The 15,490-nt window shown below is 40.1% G+C and overlaps 1 protein-coding gene across 1 annotated transcript in view; it reads left to right on the plus strand.

The window, feature by feature from the left end:
* GLUD1 (glutamate dehydrogenase 1) overlaps nucleotides 1–15,490 on the plus strand; it is a 47,858-nt gene that overhangs the window by 23,545 nt on the left and 8,823 nt on the right. The window contains exons 2-9 of the mRNA XM_012651280.1: nucleotides 3,083–3,163; nucleotides 3,702–3,757; nucleotides 4,639–4,702; nucleotides 8,714–8,808; nucleotides 13,366–13,545; nucleotides 14,410–14,547; nucleotides 14,747–14,884; nucleotides 15,321–15,401. Coding sequence (XP_012506734.1) covers nucleotides 3,083–3,163; nucleotides 3,702–3,757; nucleotides 4,639–4,702; nucleotides 8,714–8,808; nucleotides 13,366–13,545; nucleotides 14,410–14,547; nucleotides 14,747–14,884; nucleotides 15,321–15,401 — 833 coding nt within the window. The remainder of the gene's footprint in view (nucleotides 1–3,082; nucleotides 3,164–3,701; nucleotides 3,758–4,638; nucleotides 4,703–8,713; nucleotides 8,809–13,365; nucleotides 13,546–14,409; nucleotides 14,548–14,746; nucleotides 14,885–15,320; nucleotides 15,402–15,490) is intronic.

A 15,490-nucleotide genomic window follows, 5' to 3' on the forward strand; every position in this document is an offset into this window, starting at 1 on the left:
GTAAGCAGATGCTGCAGGCTGGGTCACCTGGACACGGCGCCCCACCCGGGTTCCCCTGGCTTAGCATAGTTTTCACTAAGTAATATGCTGTATTACTTAGTAGTGTTTTTAATAATGTGAAAAGCACATTTTGGTTTTTAAACAAATTTTTGCTTTAAAGATATAAATGTTTCATATTAATAATACTTATGAATTTTATTTCTTTTTAATTTTCATTTTTTTAATTGTAAATCGACATTATAGTTGTGTATGTTTACGGGGTACAAAGTAATTTTATGACCTATTTAGTACAATGTGGTATAATTAAATCAAGCTAATTTGGGGGGGTCAAGCTAATTAACATGTCTGTCACTTTAAATACTTATCATTTTTTGTGGTAAGAACGTTTAAAATTTACTCCTAGCAATTCTGAAATGTACATTACATTATCATTTACTATATTCACCGTGCTGTGCATTGTATCTCAAAAAAAACCTTATTGCTCCTGTCCAGTTGAGGTTTGTACCCTTTGACCATCATCTCCCCATTATTTCCACCCCCCACAGATTTTATTTTGATTTTTTTTTCTGGGGTACTTTTTAATACCTGGTACTTTACCTTTTTTAGTCTTTTCATGATGTGTGTAGATGCTTATGGTAAATAGCTTAAAACTTAAATGTATGTCAAAACTTTTGTGGCCACGGCTTTTTTGTCTTTTTTTTTCCCTTAAATTTTAAGAGTTAAGAATATTCATATATTCATTCAGCATGTATTTGAATGCCTAATACATGCCATTTTCTGCGTTAGGAACTGGGAATTAAAGCAGTGAATAAAACAGATCTGTCACAGTGCTAACTTGCCAGGTGGGGACACCAAGTTAGTAAATACATATATAAGGCCAGTAATAATAAATGTTACAAAGAAACAAATGAGGTAAAAGGGGCTAGAGAGTGGTGGTAAGGAATAGGTGCTCTTTTAAATAGGGTGGTCAGCCTGTAATCCCAGCACTTTGGAAGGCCGAGGTGAGAGGATCGCTTGAGGCCAGGAGTTGGAGACCAGCCTGCGCAACATGGAAGACCCCGTCTCTACAAAAAATTTTAAAAAAAAAAGTAAGCTGGATATGGTGCACACCTGTAGTCCTCACTACTCAGGATGCTGAGGCAGGAGGATCTCTTGAGGCTGGGGTGGGCTGTGCTTGCACCACTGCACTCCAGCCTGGGTGACAGAGTGAGACCCTGTCTCTAAATAAATAAATAGAGAGAGAGAGAGAGAAGTTGGAGAGAGCCCCTCAGCATGAAATAAGTTTTCAGGAGAGACCTGAACAAAATGGGGGAGTAAGCTATAGAGGTATCTGCTATATGCTAGAAAAATTACCTGTCATTTCACATTCTAAAATTTTAATAATGAGTACATTTATTTCACAAATAACTTGAGAACTAGTTATATGCAAGGTATAATTCTAAGAGCTCACTCTTCTTAATCTAATCATTTGATTTTTCCAATAGACCAAAGAAATATGTTCGGCTTCAAAATTAGCTTTTTTAAATTTATTTTTATTTATTTTTTTAAAGACGAGTATCTTGCTATATAGCCCAAACTGGCCTTGGAACTCCTGGGCTCAGGTGATCCTTCCACCTCAGCCCTCCCGAGTAGCTGGGACTATAGGTGTGCACCACCATGCCCAGCTCAGAATTTGCATCATACATACAAATAAAATTCTCTTAAAATGTATCATTAACATATAGTTGATGTTCTCTGAAACGTATAAAAAGACAGCTTTTAAAATTGACTAGGGGCTGGGCATGGGGCTCATGCCTATGATCTCAGCACTTTGGGAGGCCAAGGCAGGAGGAATGCTTAAGGCCAGGAGTTTGAGACCAGCCTGAGCAGCATAGCGACACCCTGTCTCTACAAAGTAAAAAAAATTATTAAACTCACATGGTGGTGCACACCTATAGTCCCACTTACTTGGGAGGCTCAGGCAGGAGGATCGCTTGAACCCAGGAGTTTCGGTTGCAATGAGCTATGGTCATACCACTGCACTCCAGCTCTGGCGACAAAGTGAGACCCTGTCACGAAACTGCATCTTCGTGAGATGTTATGTATTTTCTATCTGGAAAATCTTTTATTCCCAGAATTCTTTAAAAGAGATGTCCCTGGGGTTCCATTATTTAACCTGTGACTCTCAGTGGAGATTGTACCCAGCCCCTCTAGGGGAGCTGAATCTGTTGGAGGAGGGGAGTAGAAAAAAAGCTGCAACTTCATATGGGTATCCTTCTCACACAAACCTAGGGAGCCCACACAGTGCGCGGTCAGAGATGACCCCACTCGGACCTTCTTCAGATTGGAAAGCAGTGGACTGTAAGAGAGAAAGGTGGCTTACTCCTGCAACACTTGCAAGGGTGATTGACCAAGACCCCCAAAGCCAAAGCAGCGGGCATCCTCACTTCCTGTGTCCCTTCCACCAAACACCTAATGGCTTCTGGATACAGGATCATTAGGACTCAGAGTGGCCTGTCTGCTTGGCCACCTCCCCTCCCTTCAGAAATGGCGAAGGGAATTGCTCATTCCCAGGAAGGGGAAATGGCTTTCTCACCTTCCGGTTGAAAAAGGTTGGCAGTAGGTGAGGAGAGTGTCAGGTGAGGATCTCTTTGGGCGTACCCATTTGGAGCCAAAATCTCTGTTTCGATATCTGGCATTTAAAACCTGGCTACTGTCCATTGCCCGTGTGTATCTATTATCAGAACGCAGAATTCTTGAACTCCCTGCTACCAAGTCATGCAAACTACAAAGGAAAAGGAGTTAGTTGCCTTCTGGAAAAAGTATAAAAAACATTCATTCCTGCATAGTTTTTGTCTTGTGAAATCATAGTTGCTGTTATTAGCAGCTTTTCCTTTAGCTTTTAATATTGACTTTTTATAGTGTTCTGACACATTAACTTCTGGTGTTCTTGGAAATAGCCTAGGTGTAAAATGTAAAAAGTGGACATTTTCAATTTGCAGTTTTGTTTAGTTTTGAAACTTACTGAAGTTTGTTCTAAATAACATCCCCTTCTTTCTCCCTTGACCCCTTTTTTAAAAAAAAAAAAAAAAAACTCCACCAGGTATCCGTTACAGCACTGACGTGAGTGTAGATGAAGTAAAAGCTTTGGCTTCTCTGATGACATACAAGTGTGCTGTGGTTGGTAAGTGATCACCTTTTTTTGCTACCTAATAACTCTTTGGGGAAATATGTTTATACACAAGGTTACTTTTTAAGATGCTTTAGAAATAGACCTTATCAGAACTGATTTTTTTAAAAGTTGTGCTCTTTAAGACTTAAACATCATTTTTTATTTAATCTTAATTAAGATTTCGTCTTTTCTTAAGTGGGGGTTTTTATTCTAGGAACTAATTGGATTTTCTTTTAAGTGTGTTTATTCTAAATCATTTTCCATATTCTATAAATAATACCAAAACATAGCGGAAGGAAAGTAAATGGGGCATTATCTTTTAGAGTAGTAAAGAGCACTGATTTTTTTTTTTAAGAGCACTGATTAAATACACATTATAACTTGGCTAGCCTTGTAATTTCTGTTCAAGAAAATTTTATTTAAAGTAGAACATTTTAGAAGAGATCAGTGTGGGTTTATTTCGGAATTTTCTGAAATTCAAGCTTAAAGCATCACACATTTTTTTTTTTTTTTTTTTTGCTTTTATGTGGAATAACGACTTTCCTTTCAGATGTGCCATTTGGGGGTGCTAAAGCCGGTGTTAAGATCAATCCCAAGAATTATACCGTAAGTATCAAAGCGCTATTTGTGCATTTAAAAGGAGTTGAAATTGCTGGACTTCTGTATATCCCCCATACCAGTGAGATTAATGGTCCAAGTTGCTTTTCAACTGGAATGGAAAACAAGTGAATAATTAATTCGTTGAATGTTTTGCCATATAAAAGGTCAGCTACTTAACGTCAATGTCTTTTTTCATTACTTGGTTAAAAGGTGATTAAGGCCGGGTGTGGTGGCTTACACCTGTAATGCTAGCACTCTGGGAGGCCAAGACCGGAGGATTGCTTGAGCTCAGGAGTTCGAGACCAGCCTGAGCAAGAGCGAGACCCATTCTCTACTAAAAATAGAAATATTAGCTGGGCGTCATGGTGCAAGCCTGTGGTCGCAGCTACTTGGGAGGCTGAAGAAAGAGGATCGCTTGAGCCCAGGAGTTTGAGGTTGCAGTGAGCCTTAATGACACCATTGTGTTCTACTCCGGGGCAACAGAGCAAGACTGTCTCAGAAAAAATTTTTTTTACCATTTAAATGGAAATATACATTTAAAGGCTCATAGGGAGGCTCATAGGGTCCATATTAATACAATTATGTCATTTTTCAATTAGTGTTGATTAAGATTCAATTTTTTTTAAGTGGAGGATTAATACAAAGAGGAACTGAGATTTAAGCCCTCATTCTACTATTTTGTTTTTATAACCTAATTTCTGATCCCTTGTTTTCTCATCTTCATATTATAGAAATGCCTAATTTATGAGTCATTCTAAAGATTACATGAGAAGATGTATGAAAATGTCCTATAAATAGAAAATAGAATGCCAACTATAATCTCCAAGTAATTTTTATATCAAACTTTTTTTCATTGTTGCTTTTGTTTCTGTTTTTTTCCTTTATAGGACAGTGAATTAGAAAAGATCACAAGGAGGTTCACCATGGAGCTGGCAAAGAAGGGTTTTATTGGTATGTATTGCCATGTATTAATAGATTTCTGTATAAAGTGGAAACACCTAAAAAGTAATTATGTTAAACTCTTGCTTTTATCTGTATGTGCCTGAACGGAGTTGCCCTTTTACTTTGAGACAGTAGGTTCTGTTATAGACCTGGTGAGAATACTTGGGCCCGTGCGTGACACATTTCTAATAGAAAGGTTCAGATTCTCAGTGTGCAGTATGGGCACCAGGGAGAGATCTCCTCCCCTCTTCTCCTTGTACAGACATTGTGAGAGTTTTGATCAGTATAGCAGCATTTACATTATCTACTGAGACATCCGGAAAGACCAAGGCCGTACTTTTAAAACTAAATAATATCTGAATTTAAAACATTTTTTAATATGTGAAAGCAGCTTTTATAATAGCAGTTCTATAGTTCCTAAAGCAGTAAGAAATCTGATGCCTTTTGGACATGGAGGTTTTAAAGGGTCATAGCTGTCTCTTTAAAACAGTGGGACAGGCAGGGAGGTTAATGTGATCTCTTTTGGAGAATTCCTGAGACTCCCGCTATTTGTTATAGGAGCTTTTGCCAAACACACTAAATTTCACCTAAATTATACCTCCCAACTCATTCTATGAGGTCATTATTACCCTGATACCAAGATTGGATAAAGACATCACAAGAAAACTATAGACCAGTCTCCTTTCCAGTAGCATCAAAAGGAATAAAATACTTTGTTGTTAGACTTTTATACTGACTACTACAAAACATCATTGGAAGAAAGCAAAGAGCCCTAAATAAATGGAAAGACAGCCCATATTCAGGATTGGAAGACTTAATATGATTAAGATGTCAGTACTCCACAAATTGGTCTACAGACTCAACACAATCGCTATCAAATCTCAGTTCCTTTTTCTGCAGAAATTGAGAAGATGATCATAAACTCACAATGTGACAAGGCCAGGGTCTGAGCCTCAATCTGAAACTCTCTGTGGAAACACAAGTCAACAAGTAACATAAACAATTCAAGGCTTGCCCAGAAGTGAAGAAAAACTCCCTTTGCCTACCTGCTAGGTGCAAAGCTTTGTGGTGCAGAAGTCAGTTTAGTTCTATAGGGATTGTGTTGAATCTGTCCAGTCTTACTATCAGGGTAATACTGATGCCGTAGAACGAGGTGGGAGGTGTTCCTTCCTCTTCTCTTTTTTGGAAAAGTTTGTGAAAGGTTGGTGTTAATTCCCTCGTGTGAGTTTAGATACCACCTTTGTAAACTATGAAGTGCTCCAGCAGGTCCCTGATGTCTCCACATCTTCTCATCCCCGTGTCTCCATGCACACAGTTACTTTCAGCTCTCACCCTGTGTTCATGCTCTGTTACAGCAGCTGCTTTTTTTAAAAGGGTGGACTTCTATCCCAGACCTGTTCTCTGTATATTTGAGAATTTATCTGTTATTCAGGAATTACTTGTTATCTGTGCATCCTATACATTGGTTTTATATGGAGTAGAAAACTCATAAGCCTAATAATTAATACTTTGTGCTTTGTTTTGGGTAGGGCAACTGTCTCATCTTTAGCGTGTCTAGACTGATGTTTTTGAAGCAGCTGATCATTCTACATGTCTGATTTACCAGCTCTATCCCTCAGACTTGCCATTTGCCAAAGCCCTTCTCCAACTAGAATTATTCTCTGAGGCAACAACTTATTTAACCTTAATATTGTTAAAAACAAGCAGTACTTTTGTAGATACCTCTAGAAGGATTCAGGAGCAAATTGTCATTTGTGCCGTGAGGGAAAAGGAATGTGGTTAAACAGAGTTGCACTGGCTCTGGCTGAGGCATGTCTCTAAAGGCAGAGAGCGGGAACGAACGGGAGCAGCAAAGCCCTGTGTCGGGAGGAGGAGAGATTGGCCTTAACCCTTGCAAGTAAGAGTGCTGCGCGGGGTGAGGGCAGGTGTGGGTAGGTTGGACTTCATGAGATTTATAAGGTGGCCAAGAGAAAGGGTGCTAAGGTGTAGGAAAGTTACAGATTGGGCTGGGGTCGGGGTGTAAAAAATGACGCTTGAGCATTTCTAAGTTGTCTTATGCCAGCCCTGTGCCCTTGACAACACTGCTTGTTCAAAGAAGTACATTTGCTAGGGCCTTTGACTTGTAGAAAAACATAAAAATATACCTATTCTGTTGGCTAAAAAGTAAAAATTATAGGAAGAACTTGGGAATAGGAATAGCCCTTAGAAAGGACTTAAATTATTTTCTGTGGGGACCATTTATATAGTTGTGTTTTTCTTTTTATGAAGATAATAAGTTCGTATTATACAATTGAAATAATATAGAAAATTATAAATGAGGCTGAAATTCAAAGAGAACACAATGAATAAATTTATACATAACTTTCCAAACCTCTGCATACTACATACAGACACACACACACACACACACACACACACACACACACACACATATGAAAGTAGAAAGGGAAGGAAATAGGAGAAGTAAGGAAAAGAATTTTACGGACATGGGAACGTATTATACATGCTGTTTGAAACCTGCCTTTTTCCACATGTATGCTTTGGTGATGATTCCAAGTCACTTACATAGATATAAATCCTTTTTAATGGTTGTGTAGTACTTCCTTGTGTAGGTATACCATATTTCATTTAATTGACATACTAGATACTTAGATGGTTTTCGTTTTTACTATGTTTGAGAGGAGTATTTCTGTGCCTTTACAGATTTGAGTGAGCATCATTTAACACATTGTTATCGGAGATCTCATGGCAGCCATCAGTATTAGTGCCATCAGCGATATCTGTAGCTGCTTGTGAGCTAACTTCTTGTTATCCTCAAACTTTTTAATTTGCTGTGATCTGAGGAACTGAAAGCCAAGGCCTGAAACTTTATATACGCCAAGTGTTGAGTAATAGGGCAAACCAGCATTCTTCCACAAGGAAGAGTATGGTGCTTAACACAATTGCTTCAGCAGTGTGACTTTCTCCCGTCTCTGTCTACTTGGTGAGGAAGGCTTACACCCCCAGTAAGCAGTGTATTACTATACTATCTCATAGATGTATATCCCTAACCATAATAATCTGCTTTTGTGGGGCAAGATGGTACTGTTATCTCTGATTATAGTTTAGGGAACCAAGGTCAAGAGAGGTTCACCTGATTAGCCTCTGGTCACACACACAGGAGTCCTGTGGGGGTGGCTTATACCTGTTGTGCATAGCTAACTTCCACACACAGAGCAAGTAAATGCCCGTGGGAGAGATGACCACGTAACACGTGTTTCTAAGTTTAGTAGTGAAATTGAAATGTTTAATGAGTATTTTTATGACTTTGATTAGTTGCCTAAAGAGATGTAAAGTTTTCTAGCCGTGGTGACTTTGTTATTAGAGAGAATTACAAGGATTTTTGTGTTTGAAAAGAGTTTATCTTAAAAACTGGTGCATCGTCTTATAGTTTCCTCCCAAGATGCTTGTGTCGTTTTACCTTTTCGTCATCTCTTTCCCTCCTAAAATGGTCTGGGAAAATTGGTTTGTTCCTAAAGTATGGTGTCTGTTTTCATACTGGATTTTGAAAACCTGCTTTGGATGTAAGGTCCAGGGCAAAAATAACAGCTGGTAAGGTTTAATTATTCCTTTCATCCATTCAACGAATCTTTATTAACTTCCACGCTGTGGGGAGCACTGGGAAAGATGATAGAAACACAACGAAACAAAAATGTCCTCATTGCTCTTAAGGAATCTTTCTGAAGCCTCAGTTTCCTCACCTGAAAAATGACAATAGTAATAATAACCCCTGTCTTTCACAGTTGTTATAGTAGTTAAACAAGGTAATATGTGTTAAGTTTTTAGCAGAGTGTCCAGTGCATTGTAAGCACTCAGTAAAACTGGCTGTTACTAAATTAGGTAGAAAGATGATAATACTAGTGTTTCAACTGATAGGCAAAAGGTATATTGTAGTGTTATCATGGTTTGAATAAAGAAGAACTTACAGAAGAAAAAGGAAAAAAAAAGAACTGGTGCACTACCCTTTCCCTGTGTCCCCAGGTCCTGGCATTGATGTGCCTGCCCCGGACATGAGCACAGGCGAGCGGGAGATGTCCTGGATCGCTGACACCTATGCCAGCACCATAGGGCACTATGTGAGTACCCACCAGGTGCCCCAAGGCTACTTCATTTGCGGTTTGTGAGAAATAGCAATTCAATTGATTATATGAGAAGTTGAGAATCACTGGGTTTTTTCTTCTCCCCTTTAATCATAATCTTGATGTGCATATTATTTTACGTCGATTTCTCTGTTCTTAAATTGTAAATGTAATGAACAATGATGTCAGTAGATGGAGATTTTACTTATATGCTATTCTATACTGGGCACTGCAGTGGGACCCTCACTAGGCAGGGAAACACACTCTGCTGAGATGCTAGAAGATAGAACAAGAAGCCTTCAGTTCCGGCCAGGCGCAGTGGCTCATGCCTGTAATCCTAGCACTCTGGGAGGCCTAGGCAGGCGGATTGTTTGAGCTCAGGAGTTCAAGACCAGCCTGAGCAAGAGCAAGACCCCGTCTCTACTAAAAATAGAAAGAAATTAGCTGGACAACTAAAAATATGTAGAAAAAATTAGCCATGATGGCACATGCCTGTAGTCCCAGCTACTCGGGAGGCTGAGGCAGGAGGATCGCCTGAGCCCAGGAGTTTGGGGTTGCTGTGAGCTAGGCTGACGCCACGGCACTCACTCTAGCCAGGGCAACAGAGTGAGACTCTGCCTCAAAAAAAAAAAAAATTTCATTTAAAGAGGAGCTAAGACACATATGCAGATTAGGTATGGAAACAGTGTGGATAGCACGGTTTCTGAAAGAAGGCTTTCTAGAAGAGAGATTTGGGCTAGACCTTGAAAATGGGTAGAATTCAAACATCTGGAGATTCAAGGGATAAGAGGAAGACAAACAGCAGAGCTCAGATTGTCCGAAGGTAAGGCATATTCATAAAGGTGATAAAAGATGAGAGTGAAGAGGTAAGTGAACAGGCCAAAACACCAAGCCCTAGTGTTTATGTTTTACCTGGTCGTCAGTGGAGAGCCTTTGCTGCCGACCCTTCCTTAGGAAGAACAGGCTGGTAGCAGTGTCCGGCTGAACTGGCTCTGGGAGAGAATCCCTTCTGCAGTGTCAGTGCCCAGAAGCCAGAGGACTGGGGCAGGGCATTGGCACCTATGAGGGACATGACAAAGAAAGACTTGGCGAGATTGGGTGGGATGTGTGGGATCAAGGAAAGTACCAGGTTGAATCAGAGAGAACCAGGAAGAACTGAGTCTGGGGACTGAGCAGAGATAGTGCCACCAAACAGAACGCAAGAGGAAAAAATAACTCCCATCCCTAAGAGAGATGGAACCTTGAGGAGCAGAAACATTTAAGGAGTAGGAAGAGAAATGGAGTTGGAAACAACATTCAAGGCCAAGTGTAAGCAAGGTGTTTGCTACAATTGGGATAAATACTAGAAGCGGTTTTGAAGCCGTGAAAAAGAATAATGGGTCCATGCAAACCGTTCCAGGTAAGGTCAGAAAAGGCCTCCTAGACGATGTAAACGTCAGGTCTGTGCTCTGAGGGATGAGTGGACATGGACTAGGGGAAGAAGTAGTGGCAGGTATTTGGGTCAGAAGGAAGCACCTGGGTGAAAGTTCTGAAGTTCCGAAGCAACATGAACTCAGGAGGCTAAGGGATAGCTGTTGTGGCCAGAGTCGGGATTGAGGTGGGAGAGGGGGCAAGAAAGGCCAGTAGAAGGAGGACCAGGCCAGGTTACTGCCTGGGAAGTGACCATAAGGACTTCAGTCTTTGTCCCGAAAACAGGGAAAAGAGTGAAGAGTTAGTTATGAGCAGATGTGTGACATAGCTGAGTGTGTGTTTTAAGCCTTGCTCTGTGTGCAGCAGAAAATGGGATTGTTGAGGGCAGGAGACTCTTCCAGGGGCCCAGAGGGAAGAGGGTTGTGAAGACGGAAGTGGGGCCTCTAACTAAGAAAAATGGCGCTGAGGAGAAACAGAAAGAAGACAGCTTGAGAGGTGGCCATTGCCTGAAGAAAAAGGTTTTTGTTGTCCTTTAGAGTGTTTATTGGGGCAAGGGATAGACAATGCAAAAGAGATGCAGGATGGTAGATGTAGCAAAGTCCCCAAAGGGAATAAAGGCTGGGGGACTTTTTCTCTTAAGGGCCCTGGCAGAAAGACAGGTCTTGGGAAAGAGGAGGAAGGTAGAGGTGAGCTGTCTCCAGAGGTGGGGTTGGGCTGTGATGGGAGCGTGTGCAGCCCTGGATTCCAGCCCTGGGTCCTCGGCCTCTCTGGGCCTTGGGCTCCTCTCATGTAAAATGACAATGATGATAGTACCTGCTCTGTGAGACTGTTGTGAGGATTAGATGAATAATAATTTAATACACTTAAGAGCAGTACACAACCCTTACTTAATAAGCACCAAAAAATAAACATTTATAAGTGTTACATCAGGTAAATTATATAACTCCCCTGAAATAAAATGGAAGCATCAACACTCCAAAGAATTGTGGTTTTCACTGCCATTCCCAAAAAGGACACTTCCAGAATCTGTCGCTTTTTTATGTTAAATGAGCTCTGGGCATGGTCTCTTGTTCGCTTTAAGCAAGACACTAGATTAAATAGTGCAAACTAGGCCGGGCGTGGTGGCTCACGCCTGTAATCCTAGCACTCTGGGAGGCTGAGGCGGGAGGATCACTCAAGTTCAGGAGTTCAAGACCAGCCTGAGCAAGAGTGAGACCCCGTCTCTACTAAAAATAGAAAGAAATTAGCTGGACAACTAAAAATATATAGAAAAAATTAGTCAGGCATGGTGGCACATGCCTGTAGTCCCAGCTACTTGGGAGGCTGAGGCAGGAGGATCGCTTGAGCCCTGGAGTTTGAGGTTGCTGTCAGCTAGCCTGACGCCATGGCACTCTAGCCCAGGCAACAGAGCAAGACTCTGTCTAAAAAAAAAAAAAAAAAAAATAGTGCAAACTGGTAGGCAGTATATTGTTGTTATTCATAGTTCATTCTCAATGGTGGCAGCAAAAGAAAGTGTTGTGAGGCACTGCCAGCTAAAACCTTGGACTAGTAAAAAGATTTTCCTTAAGTGATAGGAAAATCCAAAATCAAGGCCTAAGGTAAGGAAGCTGTAGTTTTTGTTACTCGTATCTAGATGTGAACTGAAACCACGAGGTTCCCTTTGTCTAGCCCCACCTGGAAGTGTGGTGTCGGCGGGAGAGTGTTTTCCCCTGGGCTTCCAGAGCCATTAGGTATGCTGGGGTGGGCGCCTGGCAGTTGGCACCAGGCCTGACCTCAGACAGTATTTCCTTCAGCTCCAGCATTTGCATTCTGGCTGTCTAAAAGCATTTGGCACTAGATTTGCAATTCTGTATTCATAAGTGTTAATTATTCATGAAAGCAAACTGTGGGAAAACTACTACTAATTCAGTAAATCACTTTACTAGACTGCCTTTTTTTTTTTTTTACTTGCTTTCATTTTTTCTGTTGGTAATTATACAAGTAATATACTTTTAAGTTCTCTCTGTGAAAATGTCTAAACGATACAGATGAAGACCAGGGGACGTTTTAACTCACCCAGCAGGAGCGTAGGAGCATGCTGGGGGTTAGGGATGTGGCGTGAGGTAAGGCGCTGTATCTTGTTCACACAGGTAGCAAATGGCGTCGGCGCATTTATTGAATGCTTCATACTTTTGCCACTGATTTAAAATTTTGTGTTGATTTTCATTTTATATTAATCGTGCTGATTTACTCCATATAATAAGACTGTCTCTAGTTTCTCCTGTTCCACGGGTTGATTTCTCTATTCTGCAGTGTTCTGGTTGCCATGCTTATAGCATATCTGGTGCCCTGGAGGGCAAGGCCTCCCAAGCACCATCTTTGTTTTTCTGATTATATTTGTTGCCGAACAAGAATACATGCATATCCTTAATTCAAAGAGGACAGAGACAGGTGGTGAGGACTGTTAACTCCCGGCTCCACTTTCTCCACTTTGCAGAGCTGATCGCTGCTACGGAAGGTGCTCTGCTCACACACAAGCAGGGGACTCCGTGTCTCGCCCACGTGTCCTTTTCTTTTTTAATTTCTTAAATACCTTTATTAATCTACTCATTTATATAAACATAAATATCATCTTTAAAAGCTCCTTTTAAAAAGTGGCATTTTATCGAATTTCTAGATTTGTTTGGCTGAAGAATACATCATTGATTCCTCTCATCCAAGAAAATTGTAATGCTTTCTCCTGTCTTGGGGCTCTGTTTTGGTGACATCTTTTGATAGATTTTAAGATACTTTTATAAATGGGATGTGTACTCTGACTTAGTAGGGCTTAAATATTTGTTGAAGGAATAATAGCTTTAAGATGAACTGTCTCTACTTCTGTGATGTTGTTATTTTTATTTACTTAATTCTGAATTCCTAAACTCTGTTTCTCCCATTGGAGAATATAGACTAATTTATTGTGTATTTTCTAGGAACAGAAAGTTGAAAAGGCGAGTCTTATCTCTTTTGGTGAAAGTGTACCTTGAACACACACTCACACACATATACTCCTAATGAGCATATTTTTAGTTAAATAAGAATGTGCTTTGACTTTAATTCATTACATTGGTTAATCATAGAATGGACATGGCATTTCGTTCTTTAAATTCTGACTTCCTCTTACAGGACATTAATGCACATGCCTGTGTTACTGGTAAACCTATCAGTCAAGGAGGTATCCATGGACGCATCTCTGCTACTGGCCGTGGTGTTTTCCATGGGATTGAAAACTTCATCAATGAAGCTTCTTACATGAGCATTTTAGGAATGACACCAGGATTTGGAGATAAAACATTTGTTGTTCAGGTAAGAAAAAAAATTTATTTTCTTAATAACTGATTGATACTAAGTAAGTTTTTAAATGTTTTTAGATCTGCAATTTTTAAATTCGATTATTTTGAGCCTCTTACATTTTAGAGTGGTTGTTTTCAGAGTAATACATCCTCTGATTTTTGAACCTTGGTATGATTCATATGACTAGAACTAAAATAAATATCTCTCAAGTACACACAAAACAATCACCAACTAACTTCTTGTGATCAATATTTAAACTTGAAATTGTATCGAGAAGAGGAGGTCTCTTAACATAATTTTCTAAAACTATTGTGGGTGAAAGGTTTGCACATTGACCCAAACTTGTTTGATATGCTAACATGTATTTTACTTAAGGGGATCAAAATTAAGTTGACCATTACATTCTTTCTTTCTGTATTTTGAGGCAACAAGGTCTCGCTCTGTTACCCAGTCTGGAGTACAGTGGTACAATCATACCTCACTGTAGCCTTGAACTCCTGGGCTCAAGGGATCCTCCCACCTCAGCCTCCCAAATAGCTAGGACTACAGGCATGCACCACTTCACCTGGCTAATTTTTTGTAGAGATGGGATCTCTCTCTGTTGCCCAGTCTGGCGTCAAACTGGCATCAAGTGATCCTCCCACCTCAGCCTCCCAAAGTGCTAAATTACAGGCATGAGCCACTGTGCCCAGCCCATATTCTTAAACATAGAATTTTATGTTGAAGAGAAGCCAATTAGTACATTTTCTTTTGACAAAAAGATTTTGATAATTGCTTCTAAACTAACAGAATGTAGATTTACACAGGTCAAAATATGACTCTTATAATCTGTACCAGGACTTTAACTTTTGTGTCGTGGGTAATTGTTCTTCCCAGGGATTTGGTAACGTGGGCCTGCACTCTATGAGATATTTACATCGTTTTGGTGCTAAATGTGTTGCTGTTGGTGAATCTGAGGGGAGTATATGGAATCCAGATGGTATTGACCCAAAGGAACTGGAAGACTTCAAATTGGTATGGTAATCTAATATCTGAACAGTTTGACCACCCGTTCGTTGCCTTATAAAGTTGAAATAAGTTTTATTTAACTCTATTGCTTATTTTTTTAAGTGTAACTCGTACAGCTGTTAATAAATTTTTATGTCATAGGCAATAAATATAAACATTTAGATTCTGGTGTAGCCATTAATTCTGATTAAAAAATCAATTACAGCAACATGGATCCATTATGGGCTTCCCCAAGGCAAAGCCCTATGAAGGAAGCATCTTGGAAGCTGACTGCGACATACTCATCCCCGCTGCCAGCGAGAAGCAGTTGACCAAATCCAATGCACCCAGAGTGAAAGCCAAGGTGAAAGCATTTTAGAAATTGCAATCAACATGGTCAATGTGGGATGCCAGTAAGAGGGTCAGAGGAAAGTCTGATTGAGTTGCTTTCTTTTTTTTTAAACAGTTTTTTACCATATAATTTACATACCATACAGTTCATTCATTTAAAGTGAATACACAATATCATGGTTTTTAGTATAATCACAGAGTCGTGCACCTATTACCATGGGTTTCATCTTAAACCAAACTTCCAAAAAGTAGTTAAGAAAACTAGGGAAATAGAAAAGTGAAAGGTAGTGTTCTATACTTTGTAGAGCAAAATAACTTTTATTAATATCATTTTAACTGAAATTGTGCCTCTCCCCACAGCCCCCTGTTCATATGCACGTGTCTCTTGCCCTCCGTGGAGGGAATTTGACAGTGTCGTTGGCATCTCTGTGTTTCTGACTCTCTTGCAGATCATTGCTGAAGGTGCCAATGGGCCAACAACTCCAGAAGCCGATAAGATCTTCCTGGAGAGGAACATTATGGTTATTCCAGTAAGTCATCTATATTTGTCGGGTTTTATATGTACTTGGAATCATAATTGTGTTTTGCAAGGAACTGAGAGAAGAGAGGAATTAGTCTC

The sequence above is a fragment of the Propithecus coquereli genome, unplaced genomic scaffold, assembly GCF_000956105.1.
Source record: "Propithecus coquereli isolate 6110/MARCELLA unplaced genomic scaffold, Pcoq_1.0 Scaffold351, whole genome shotgun sequence".
Taxonomy (NCBI): Eukaryota; Metazoa; Chordata; class Mammalia; order Primates; family Indriidae; genus Propithecus; species Propithecus coquereli.